The 13,356-nt window shown below is 47.7% G+C and overlaps 1 protein-coding gene across 1 annotated transcript in view; it reads right to left on the bottom strand.

Moving 5' to 3' along the window:
- The window catches only part of SCARF1 (scavenger receptor class F member 1), a 300,041-nt gene that overhangs the window by 212,655 nt on the left and 74,030 nt on the right, over positions 1-13,356 (bottom strand). Inside the window, exons 2-3 of the mRNA XM_086955211.1 lie at positions 7,866-7,918; positions 7,366-7,467 (exon numbers count right to left, since the gene is read on the bottom strand). Coding sequence (XP_086811337.1) covers positions 7,366-7,467; positions 7,866-7,918 — 155 coding nt within the window. The remainder of the gene's footprint in view (positions 1-7,365; positions 7,468-7,865; positions 7,919-13,356) is intronic.

Below are 13,356 nucleotides of genomic sequence, written 5' to 3'. Positions count from 1 at the left end.
CTAACAGCAGCATTTCCCCTCTGCTCCTCCAGGGGCGCTCCATGACATCCTCTGGTGGGGATCTTCTGAATAAAGTGCAAGTGGCTACAGTTACTGTCAGTAGCAGTGCTTTAAATGGCAGGTACTCATCAGTACTTAGTACCGGCACTTCAAATTGTTCTGTGTTTGAGTACCGGAATTTCTCCTTGTCCAAAGAGAGTACTGGTACACATGGAACAGCAAGTCAAGTTCTGAAATTTGTCATTTACAAAAAGAAGCAAGACAGAGCTGACAAATCAACCCGTTTTGGTGAAGCACTCTGATAATTCAGTGCTAATTTACCCTTTCAAGGTGCTAATTGAGCAGCAGCCGGCCCATATGCATTTATTTAGGGCTGGCAGAGAGTTTGGAGGGGCCGAAGTCACATTGCCATTATTGACACAGGGTCCACTCAGGCTCCTTGGAATCAATAGCACAGTAGGTGTGTGAGCAGGGCTTTCTAACAGCCATAGGCGTTTCTTGGGGAAAGGAGTTGGCCTAACGGCTAGGGCGGTTGACCTCGAATCTGGGGAACCGGGTTCAAGTCTCTACAATGATGCTGAACATCCTGTGATTCTGGGCAAATCACTTAATCTCCCCGTGCCTAACAAACATAATGAATGTGCCCTAAAGCGTTCTGATACCCGATACAGGGTCAAGCTCAGGCTATATAAAACTCCGTAAAAAAAATTAAAAAAAGAGGCTTCCTGCTGGTATAGCAGAGTAGGGCTGCACTTGTTTAGAGGCAGACTGAAGACGAAGGTTGTGATAGTGGCACAGAAGCAGAGGGGGTGGGAATCAAGATTAATAATGTGGATTTAAGTGAACGTAAGCATTTTCTAAAACATATGTACTGAATGTCCTGTCTGCGCACACCTGTGCTTCGATGTCACTGCTGGTGTGTCTTGCATGAGTGAGTGTTTTCTGCAGGGTCCAGTACCAGCTATATAGCTGCCAGCCTTGAATTACCAAACTCTGCCCATAAAGCGCATGAAAAAAGGTCTGCATTTAGCAAGTGCTAGGCCACTTTCTCTCCAGTGCAGATCTGCTTTCTTCGCAGTTTCAGCACAATTGTATTTTGTTTTTTAGAGGTCGTTTTCTCTTGGGTAAAATGCAGGGGCTCTGGGAAGGGTAGATGTGGGAGAACCAACAGATTAACAAGGAGAGCCCAGTCAGAGCCGAATCACGAAGTCTGGCTTCGGCTTAAAAGCCTGTGCATAAGTGCAGCCTTGAAAACATTCCCACTGAAATAAAAGTGTATTTTTTATCCTGTTGAAGCATTTCACCTTGGTGCATAAGCTTATATCACAGCATTAAGAGGGGATTTTGCTCCCACGGTGGAGTGACGACACTGCCATCAGTGAACTAGGAAGCAAGGTGATTTTCATATGTACATTACATATGACCTATTTTCTTTTCATGAATGAAGCAACATTATAGTGTATTAAATCTAACACGGTAACTACCCTATACTTTGCTTTATCCGGCCAAGCTGCGAGTGGTGTATTGATCCCGTACTCACTTCTTCGACTCACTGGAGAAGCTGCTCCTATTGACTGATGAGACGGTGCCGCTACGTCCCCACACACCACCTGGGAGGGAGTCTGACTCGAGCGGGGTGGCCCGGAATCAGCCCAATCGAAGGGGGTGGGGGGGTTACAGGTGCTCCTGGTCCAGGCAGCGCTCCCAGTCATGCGGTGCCTTCTCTCGGGTTGGGTCAGCCTCACAACCGCATGCATCGGCGGACTAGCCATTGGATGGGACTATGGTCTCAGGGTCTCTATTATGCTGCTTCGACTGGACAAGAACAGAAAAAGGTCGGTATCTCTGTGGGACCTTAACGAACAGAGAGAAGGCCAGCAGACAATAGGCTGTAACTTAGGGATCCATTGGCGGGTGAGGGGTGGGACCCCCCGTTGGGGTCAGCCTGCTCTGCCTGCCGCGACAGGTACTTCACTGTTATTGAGGTATGGGGGGGGGGGTGGATTGTTGGGCTGTATTGGGGTTTTTTCGTTATTTGATTGCACTGTCTTACATTATTTCTGAGTCATCTTGCTCTTATTGTATGATGTCATTTGTGTCATTGGCCTGTATTGAGCCCTCCAATAGCGGCTATGGCTGATAGTACACAAGATCTCCCTGGGTCCCTTCAGATACTTAGCTGGAACGTCAGAGGGGCGCTTGACAAGATTAAACGTGGAGCTATCCTTAAACAGGCATAGCACACCCACGCAGACATTCTAATGCTGCAGGAGACACATCTCATGGGGACAAAGGCACTATGCTTTCAATGTTTTGGCTATGTACATGTCTTCCATTCAGGGTTTGTGAGGGGGTCTCGGGGGGGTCGCAGTCCTGATCCATCAGTGGGTTTCATACATGCATGTTAAGACATGGGGGACACTCAGGGCAGATACCTGTTCGTGCAGGGCACAGTGGGTGAAGAAACTGTGGTACTGGGGAGTGTATACGCCCCCGCCACTGTTCTGGGGATTGGTGGAGAGACTTTTGACCCGGTGGGCGGATCTACCAGATGGCCTGGCAGCTGTGGTTGGGGACTGGAACGATGTGATGGATGCAGCTAGGGATCAGTGGAGGCCCGGGGGTTCACTGGAGCCCGACACCCTACCAAATTATACTTCCTTGTGACGGGCCTTGACTGGGTGGACACTTGGCGTAGGCTACATAGCGCAACACAGGGATACACCTACCTCTCTGCAGTAAATGACTCATATTCCCACATCTACTACGTATTTGTTCCCCGTGCGGTTGACAGCAGGGTGGTGGCGGATGATATCCTTCCACGGGTGCTTTCGGACCATTCGCCAGTGGCCATTTCTATATGGGCGTGGATGGCACATGGGCCTTTTAGGTGGTGCCTTTTGGCCTGGAACCTCCAGAAGGAGGAGTATAGGGAACAAATGGAAGATGCCAATGATCAATATTCGGCATTTAATGTGGGCTCGGTGAAAGGGGCTTAACCTCTTTGGGAGGCAATGAAGCCCACACTTTGTGAGCTAGGCATTTCTTTCTGTGCAGCGGCCTGTAGAATGTGCAGGGAGTCCCTCATACCAGCGGAAGCTGAAATTCTTGGGCTGGAGGTGCACAGTAGAGAGGATGGGGGAGACAGGATTGCCGCCAACTGCTGCTAGCGCAACAGGGCTATTTGCATCTCCTACTAGATGAGGCCTGTCAATCATGGTTGGTGACCCGTAGCAGGATCTACCAGTGGGGAGATAAATCTAGCAAGCTGCTGCACAGACTGTGTCAGGGGTCACTCCGCCCCAGGCTCGCCCTGGTATTGTGGGACCGGACGGGACACCCATTTCAGACTCCTCAGCTATTGCAGAGAGCTTTGGTATGTATTACGCAGATCTCTATGCCCCCAAGAAATGCGTATCGGCAGAGGTGATAGGCCCCTTCTTAGATGACCTTCCGCCTAAGACCCTTTCAGACGTAGTGAGTGTGGAGTTAGATCGCCCACTCACGGAGGACGAATTGGGAGCCGCCCTAGGAGACCTGCACCAAAGGCCCCGGGACCGAACGTTTTTCCGAACAATTTTTTTAATAGGTATTTCTTGCAGCTGGGTCCCCGCTACCGCAAGGTGGTGGAAGAGGCCAGGGAACGGGGTCGCCTACCTGGTGACTGGAGACATGTGTAAGTGGTGGTGTTCCACAAGCCTGGTAGACCTCCCGATCAACATGCATCGTACCGCCCTATCTCCATCCTAAACGTTGAGGCCAAGATTCTGGGCAAGGCGATGGCCAACCCTCTCCGGCCGCATATTATTTCCTTAGTCCATCCCGATCAGGCCGGGTTTATGCCCCAACGGGTGACCTGTCACAGTATTCGCCGGGCGCACGTTGCCGGTGCGACTGTCCAGGGATTGGGAGAGCGGGCTGAGCTCTTGCTGGCGGATATGGACAGGGCATTTGAATCGCTAAGCTGGTTGTACCTATTCGCACTTCTTCGCAAGTTGAACATAGGGCCTCCTTTCCTGTCATAGCTAACCCTACTATATACAGATCTAACCGCGCCTGTGCGCGTGGCGGGCTCTGTCTCTTCCATGTTTTTCATTGGATGGGGCACCAGACAGGAGTGTCCGCTGTCTCCCTATTTGTTCGCGTTAGCGATGGAGCTCCTTGCAGCCTGGGTGCGGATTGACGCTCAAGTGACTGGTCCCGAATGGGCACACAGACTGTCGGATCGTATTGCTCTTGACTATATGCTGTTCTTCCTCACTAATCTGGATGGGATGGGACCGCGGTTGCTACGCATCATGCAGATTTTTAGGGAGACCTCCGACCAGTACGTGAACCCTCGGAAGTCTACCCTCTGGGTCCTAGGCGGAGAGGGGGATCTTGGTTCCTGGGCATCTTCGGTACAGGTGGTGCATGGGGGGATGAAATATTCGGGAGTGCTCCTATCGGTCTCACCCACCACATCCTGGGATAGAAATTTGGCACCTGTATGGGACCGTGTGTGGGAGGATATTAGAATCTGGTCCCACATGCCCCTATCTATATATGGCTTCGCTCCCTCGCTTGCTGTACCAATTGCAAAATCATCTGCGTCCGATTCCGTTCCGTCAGGTTAATGCAGTCCTGGTTCAGTTTCTCAGGGATGGTGGGGTGTTCCTGCTGACCTGCTTTCAATCCACATATTGTGGGGGGTTGACAACCTCTGATATTCTGTCATACTACATGACCTCGCAATTGTTAGTCCTGAATGAATGGTGGTATGGGAATAATACTGATCAGTCGTATGCTGTTGAACAGAGGTGCATGGGGGAACACACCTTACACACAAGTCTCGACTCTGCACAGTTGAGATGCTCCCTGCCATCTGCCACGAGGATTGTTTTCCAGATTTGGAGGCAGGCGCTACGGAGGATGGGCTGATGGAATAGGTTGACTCAGGAGACCCCTCTTTGGCACAATGGGCGCCTGCCACAATTGGTGGCTCTGTCTGGATTTCGCGATTGGGACAATGTCGGGAACTGTACCTTGGGTGATGTTATGCGGGGGCCTGCCTTGAAATCCTTTCAAGACATACAAAAAGACTTCCATATGCCAAAAACCCAACTTTTTAAATATTTAAAGTTCCGGCATGCCATTTCCCCTAGCTTGGAGGGGTTCGAAACGCTGGCAGAGTTCAGTCCGGTGGAGGCAAAGGTGTTTATGGGGGATCTCCAGGATCACAAGATCTCCAAAATCTACCAGTCCCTGGTTGCACATAACTCCCCCTCGCTGCAGCATCTTAGGGAGACATGGAAGGGAGATGTGGGCCATATGGAGGAGGAAGGCTGGACAGAGGCCCTGGCCTCCCAGCGAGGGGCAGCTATTGCAATGAGCTTGCGGCTTATCCAGTTCAAGTACCTCCACCGTGTATATTGACCAGAGTTAGGCTGTGGAGGGCGTGTTTGGTGGCTTCCCCTGTGTGTCTTCGATGTGAGCATGAGGAGGGTAATCGCTACATACTGTCTGGCACTGCTCCGCACTGACGCGATTCTGGAGGGGGGCAATGGCCTGCCTCTCTGAAGTATTGGGTTGGGACCTTCCCTGCTCACCGAAGCTGGTTCTCCTGCACGTTATGGATGGAATTGGGGACAGTATTTACAAACGCCATCTCATGCTTCTGGGATTTACCCTGGCAAAAAGGGATATTGCCAGGGCTTGGAAGGCGGCGGTACCCTCCGTCTCTGCATGGAAGAACGGTCTGGACTTCTGCATGGGCCTGGAAACTCCTATCTTTGTGGCCAGGGGGTGCACATGTAAACATTTTAAAATTTGGAAGCGCTGGGCAGACTACCGTGGCCTGGAGTTAGAGCCTGCTCTGCTGGCCCGGCACCTTGACCCAGCTTAATCTCCTTGTGATAGTGTGCGGCAAGAAAGTTGCTTCCTGGGTGATGACACATTATAATTGTATAAATAAAGTTATTGCTCTGCTCTGTTGCTCTGGAGTGGACGACAGTGCGATGGGGGAGGGTTAGGGGGGGTTATAGTTATTTGGTTAATATTTCATTTGTATTGCTTTAAATTTTTTCCTATATACACATGAAAATAGTCAAAATCAAAATGGTGTATATTGATGCTGCAGAAGTTTCTGGGGCACAGAGCTCTGCTTTATATGTGTTATTTGACAAATAAAATGGGTTTAAAAAAAATCTAACACAAATTGTGATTGTACAGCTCCCATCTGGAACCTGTGCAATATACTCTCTATCATATGTGCTAACGAAGAAAATGGAGGCTTGGTGGGATAATATATTTGTCTGGGATCACACAGTTTGGTCATGTGCGGAAGCTGGGATTGTTCCAAGAATTTCTGCTTTCACTTTGTGCATTTCAGCCTCTAGGAGGCTATATCTTTCGTTCTCTACTGTAGAACAAAAAAGGTCGCTATTTTGTCTTTATTGTTCGCACATGAGATTAGAGTTTGGTTGGCAGGTAGATGCAACATCAAAGTTTAGTTAATTTTGGGCTTGAGGGTACAAGTGGACCTGTAACTGAGCCAGAGCCATGCATCCTGGCTCGAGCTTTCAGCAGCTTGCCCACCTCCAGAAAGAGAGAATCACACTTTAGAGCAAGTAAGAAGCTTTGAGGCAAAGCTATGCCATCTGGGGGGGGGGGGGGGGGGGGGGCTGGATGATGTATGCTAGGTGGCAACGAGACAAGAGGGCTAACCATTGTTAAATGTTTCCCAAAAAATGTTTGGGAAAATATATTGCGCAAGTCATATGTGATTTAGGAGTTCCACCACGAGAAGTCCACTTTAATATTAAATGTACCTTTTTGTACGTATAAGGGGAAAGAAATACTCAAGATATACCGAAAATGCTTTACTACAATTATACACATCTGCACAGCAATTACATCTCAGTTAAATTAAATGTGTGTCCCTGGCCGGGTCCCATATCACTGCCCGTAGCCCCACCCCCAAGCCCCACCCCCTAGTATATCTCAATTTGGCAAGTACCTGCACTTATTTTTTTCCATTTAAAGCACTGGTCAGTAGGGTGTCTTGGCGCTATACAAACGTAAAGGGTATGGTGCTCAATGGTGTCATACAACATGCACACTTTTCTTATTCCAGCAGAAAGCAGAGCACATAAGCAGCACTATTAAGTTGTGTGTTAATGACGGATAGTGTATGCTGCCCTTAGAAAAGACAGACGTGTTCAAGTGTTGGTGGAGGGCTTGGTGGGTGTGGGTTAGGAGGAGTGGCACCAAATGTTGGTTTGCCCGGGGCCCTTTTTGAGCAAAAACCCGCCCTATGCCGTGAGGTCACTTCCCCACTAGAGAATGATGCGCGCGCCGCTAGCCGAAGATTCTGGACTCACTCACGCGAGTTGCAGTTTGCACCAAAGAATCCGGGTTTGCAGCGACAGACTCCCGGCCGGATGCACACCTCCTCTGGTTGGCAGGTATCGGCACCTTCACAGATAGCTGAAAGAGAAGCAGGGGCTGGGCGTTAGAGCAGAGGGCACTGTGAGGGAGATAGAGGGTGCCCTATGGTGGGAAGGGACCTCCTCCAGGTGTACACAGAGGCCTTAGGACCTCACTTTTTAGAGGGACATCACCTGAACCTTAGAGGCTGACAGATTTCCCATCCATGCAGGGCCCACCCTCACTTCAGCCTCTGCAGTCATGCTGTGATGTCTTTCTTCCCACACCCTTCCCTTCTTTACCCGTCCCTTCTAATCCACATCTTACCTTTCCCTTACAAAATGTCATTCATGTGACAATAACTAACTATTTCAGCTCTAATACCTTTCCCATCACTCCTATGTCCCCCCCTTGCCCTCCGGTCCCCTGCAGCAGACAACCGTTATGAAAAGACTTACCCACTGGGCACTCTGCTCCCTGTTGTTTCCAGCCCAAGCAGCACACGGGGAGCCTTGGGAGAAAGAGATATGCACACGTACATTTAGAAGCATAACCAGAAATGAACGGCGAAACTCCCAAACCATCTTCCCAACCCCACATGAGCTCAGCCTTCGTAGGACCCTTCCGCAAGACAAATGGTGGTGGTGGGAGCTTGGCTTTCACAGGACCCCTGTTGGAGGAAGCTCTGTCTGGCGGTAGTTTGGCTTGACTAAGAGTTATCATGTTAAGAACTAGGCCTCCCATGGCATTGTGGTGGTGGAAGAAGCTTGGCCTCTTTGGTACACAATTATAAGAGCTCTGCCTCCAAAGGACTTGTGGTGGAAGCTTGGGCAATGACAACACTCATGGTGGTGGCAGCTGTGCTCCCAAGGACCCCTAGTAGTGGCACAATTGTGATCTCCATATCACCCATGGTCGTGAGAGCTCTTTCTCCCAAGACGCTGCAGTGGTGGCTAAAGCTTGGCCTCCTTTGAACACATTGTAGCAAGAGCTCTGCATCTAAAGGGCTTGTGGCAATGGCAAAAGCTTGTCTTCTGTGGGACACGGTGAATGGAGGTTGCAGGCAATGATGGCAGAGGAACCAGGATGACAGATTGTTCGGCCATGTTGGAATCATGGCTGTGAAGAGCTGCCTCTGTAGCAAACATGTCACACTTACTGAGATCAATGTACAAATGACTTATGACAATAATCTTAATCTATTTAAGACCCATGGTGATGGAAGCTCGGCCTCATTTTGCCTTGGTAGGACCCCTGGAGTAAAACTTGACTTCTCTAGCACATACGATTGAGGAACCTAGTTCCAGCAGGAACCTTGGCAGAGGAGCTGGACTTAACTAGGTGGTGGTAGGTTTGTCGAGATAGGTCCCAAAGTGGTGTGTTTCCTCAATAGGACCCATCATTTTAATAACAGTTAAAGCTCAACCTCAGCATGTTGAGTGTGTGTCGGTGCTCTGCCTCTATAGGATCCATGGCTGTAAACAGGTGGCTTGCTTAACACCAATAGCGGTCAATCTTAGTCTATGCAGAATCCAAGACAGTGTACAGTTTGATTCATAGAGCCCATCCATGACTGTGATCATAGTAGTAAGCTTGGCCTCTGTACAATCTATGTTGAGAGTTGAAGGCAGGCGTCTGCAGAATTCACAGCGGATGTTTGTCTTCTGTAGGACTGAGAGTGGTGTATCTGAGCCTTGGTAAGGCCATGGTATTGGAGTGCAGCCTAAAACTCAAGGGGGTGGAGTTCGGTCTCAAAAGAGTCCACTATGATAAAACTTGGATCTTGTAAGACCTGTGTTTTTAGAGTAGGGCTTCTGTAGGACCATGGAAGTGAAGCTCAGCTTAAGACTAAAGGTTGCAGAAAATCTATCTCGCCATGACCCCTTATGGAAACGCACCGATCCTGTAAGATCCATGGTGGTGGAAGTCTGGCCACTACAAACGATGGTGAATATACACTCACGTTTGTGGGAGAGTAGTGTTAGTAGTACTAATGGTGTTGAAGTACCAGTAACAATTACGTTTATTCTTTGCCCGAAAATTCACCTTTAAAGATTTTAACCAAAACCAATAGATATGTGCTGTGCATACAAATGACACTGGTAAACATATATATATAATTATATATATATGTATGATGTTATTTATTTTTCATGTAAATACATGGCCATACGCCTAAAAATCTATTTTCGTAATATTATTAATTAAAAACATTGAAATAAGTAAATCAACTATTCCATAGAAAGTTCTAAATTGCACAAAAGATTCACTTCAAATGTAAGCGCCAGTGAAGCTGAATTCTTAGATGTTAAACTTTATATTAAAGATGGCCGTCTGGTCACCAAACTACATAGAAAGAAAACTGCTGGCAATAACATCCTACATGCCAGCAGTTCACATCCACGACACACTATTGACAACATTCCATTTGGGGAGTTGCTCAGGCTAAAACGAATTTGTAGCACTGACCTTGACCTACAGGCCTGCACAAATGAAGCCCTGGATAGATTCAGATGTAGGGGATACAAGGAGTCTGTTTTAAAAACTGCCATCCAGAAAGCCATTGCTAGATCCCGTGAGTCTTTGTTCACCAACAATGAATCAACTGCATTAACTGATTCAAGGGAGGAACAAACTCCCAGACTCATCACTGGGTATAGCAAACAGGCCAGACAAATTAAGTCCATCATAAAACAGCGCTGGCCTGTTTTAAAAACAGATTTGGTTCTGGCCCCTAGGCTTCCAGACAACCCTGTGGTGACTTATCGGAGGGGACCCTCCTTTAAAACCCAGATCAGTCACGAATTCCCTGAGTTAGCCAAACAAGAAGATTGGTTGAAATCCCGGCCGGGATTCAAGCGTTGCTCAACTTGCAGAGCATGCAATTTTGGAAAAAACACTTCCCAATATTTGACACCGTTCAGTCCTATTGCCAAAAACATCAAGGGCACCTTTAATTGCAAAACAGAGTTTGCAGTCTATATTCTGACATGCACCTGTGGCCTCAGATACGTGGGCAGCACAAAGCTACAGGTGCATGCCAGAATACTCCAGCATTTACGTGCCATCGTTAACAACGATGGCACGTATCCCGTTGCCAGACATTTCAAAGCAATACATAACAACAACTTGCAATGCTTGGAATATTATGTCATTGCCTCTGTCCCTAAATCTAGACGGGGTGGCGATAGGGAAAAAATGCTCAGAAGACTAGAGTCACAATGCATCATTGAGTTAGACAGCAGATTTCCCAATGGATTGAACACAACGGAAGATTTGCATGTTTTTCTATAAACCAATCCTTGTTTAATTATCTATTTATGGGCAATTATTTGCTTTTCTTGCCTTTACCCTGTAAATTTCATTATGAATTTTATTACACACACTGTATATTATCCCTTTCTTTATTATCACATGCACAATTGATTCTTTATTATTCACTGATTGATGGATTCACATTACTTTTCCCATTTCAGTTTTGGGACACAGACATTAAGATAAATGCTTTAGTTTGTTTTCCTGGTTTGAATTAGGTATTAAGAGTATTTTTTAGAGGGTGTGTGTTATTTGTTGCCTTATCTAAATACATACAAACGAACATGTTGTAAACAACCATGATTTGTATTGTTGGTACGTTTCTAGTGCATTTATGCAGTAATCGAGTGATTGCAAAAGACTAAAACACAGATGATATTTTTGTATGGTCATATGCCCAGCATCAGGTTTTATGGATTGAGAAGCCTAGATGATTTTAATATGAAATTATTTATAAATATTTATATTTATTTATATGCTATGTTTGCACAGATTAGGTTGCGTTATTTGCACAATTGCATTTGCACTTTATCTACGCGCATTGCACTTTCTGATGACATATGACTATCAGTCACATTGTGTTTTTGTTTAGCAATCCATTATTTAAGCGCATTCATGCGGATATTATGTGTAATTCCAAATAGGCACGAACAACAGTTGTCTGATATCAAATCTAAACAATGCAAAATATGACAACTTAAAAAATAGAAATGTCTGTGTAAATTTGAGCAACAAAATTTAAACATTACAACAATACCTCTTTTTTACTCGATTTGTATATATATCAAGTTGTGGTTTGGAAACAGACTAGCTATGTCAGCTATATGTAGTGTGTCCTCAGTTTTTACTTTTCAATCACATGGTGTTGCAAAAAGAAAAAAAATCATTAATTGAATTCGTGCAATGTACCCTTTAAAAGGGATGTTCCTTTATTTGCCTGACGATCTGTGACCAAGGGTGGACGCCCGAAACGAGTCGGATTTGGTGAACTTGCCTTTTCAATAAAACTTGCCGAAAGAAGACTGGGACTCGCGTGGTTTTTCCTCTCTGCTGCCTTGCTGGTGGTTTTGTGGTGAAAGATTGCTGCTCGCGTATAAATATATATATATGTATGATGTTATTTATTTTTCATGTAAATACATGGCCATAAGCCTAAAAATCTATTTTCATAATATTATTAATTAAAAACATTGAAATAAGTAAATCAACTATTCCATAGAAAGTTCTAAATTGCACAAAATGAATATATATCTAAATATGGTCAGAGACCTGCCCGCTCCTCCAGCAGCTCCGCTGTTGTGCCGCTGCCACTGCCCTGTAAAGGTTGGTGTTCAAGGCCCTCCTCCACCCGCAGGCTCCTGCTTGCGCCTTATCCCTGGTGGTCCAGAGGGAGAGCCTTGCTCTTCTGTTGTATGCTGTTGTCTGTCTTGTGTTTGTGCCTGTTTTCTGTCTTTTGTCTGTCTTTTTCCTGTAATTTTGTGCCTCAATTTATTTTGCCTGTTGTTTGTGCTCTTGTCTGTGTCCTCCGTGCCCGTTTTCGCCGTCCTCTTCCCCGCTACTGCTGCCCCCGCAGCCCCTCCCCCTGCGAGATCCCACTCCCGCCTGCCAGCTGCCTTTCCCTCCCCCTTTCCTATTTAATGGCGGCCGCTGCTCGGGTGTCTCAGCAAGACCTCCTGGTCAGAGACCTGCTCTCTCCCCAGCAGCTCCGCTGTTGTGCCACTGCTGCTGCACTGTGCAGGTAGGTGTTCGCGGCCCTCCTCCACCCACAGGATCCTGCCTGCGCCTCATCCCTGGTGGTCCAGTGGGAGAACCTAGCTCTACTGCTGGTCCACTGTTGTCTGTCTTGTGTTTGTGTCCGTTTTCTGTCTTTTGTCTGCTTTTTTCCTGTAATTTTGTGCCTCTGTTTATTTTGCCTGTTGTTTGTGCCATCCGAGCCTGTTTTTGCCGTCCTCATCCTTGCTGCCCCAGCAGCCCCTTCCCCTTGCCGGTTCCTGCTTCCGCCTCCCATCTGTGCTTCCCTCCCCTTCCCTAAGGAAAGCCCATCTGTGTCCATTCGCGAACCGACCACGACCAGCGCCTGGGGCCCTGGTTCCCTCACCACCACTCCTATGACTCTGCTGCCCTCCTAGCACTCAACCTCGGAAGCAACAACAACTGCTAGCTGTCTACTTCGGCCACCACCCACGGCCAGATCTCCTGCTGACAAATCTTCACCAACCTCCGCACCGCCATGGCCGAAGTCCCCAAGCTGTACGCCAGCAGCCCTGAGATGCATCCTCTTCAACATGCGCTCCCTGCACAGACACAGTAGAGATCTGGGACCTCCTCAACATTCTTTCGCCAGACGTCACCTTTTTCACGGAAACGTGGACCAACTCCACCTCTGTCACTGGCATTACCACCGCCATCCCCGGCGGATATAAGATCCAGAGGAAGAACCGCCCCAATCGTCCAAGAAAGGGACTCACCATCGCACACAAGAGCTCCCTCTGACTCACCACCTCCAGCACGAGCCTACTCCCCGTCCACCACCGAACACCTCCATTTCCAGATCCAGACCAGCCCCAGAACGACCTTACGAGGCACCCTCGCCTACAGACCTCCCAGACCTCAAACCACATTCACCACTACCAT

The sequence above is a fragment of the Lissotriton vulgaris genome, chromosome 2_1 (genome assembly GCF_964263255.1).
Source record: "Lissotriton vulgaris chromosome 2_1, aLisVul1.2, whole genome shotgun sequence".
Lineage (NCBI taxonomy): Eukaryota > Metazoa > Chordata > Amphibia > Caudata > Salamandridae > Lissotriton > Lissotriton vulgaris.
The sequence above is the reverse complement of the archived record's forward strand: the minus strand, read 5'-3'. Positions and strand labels throughout refer to the sequence as shown.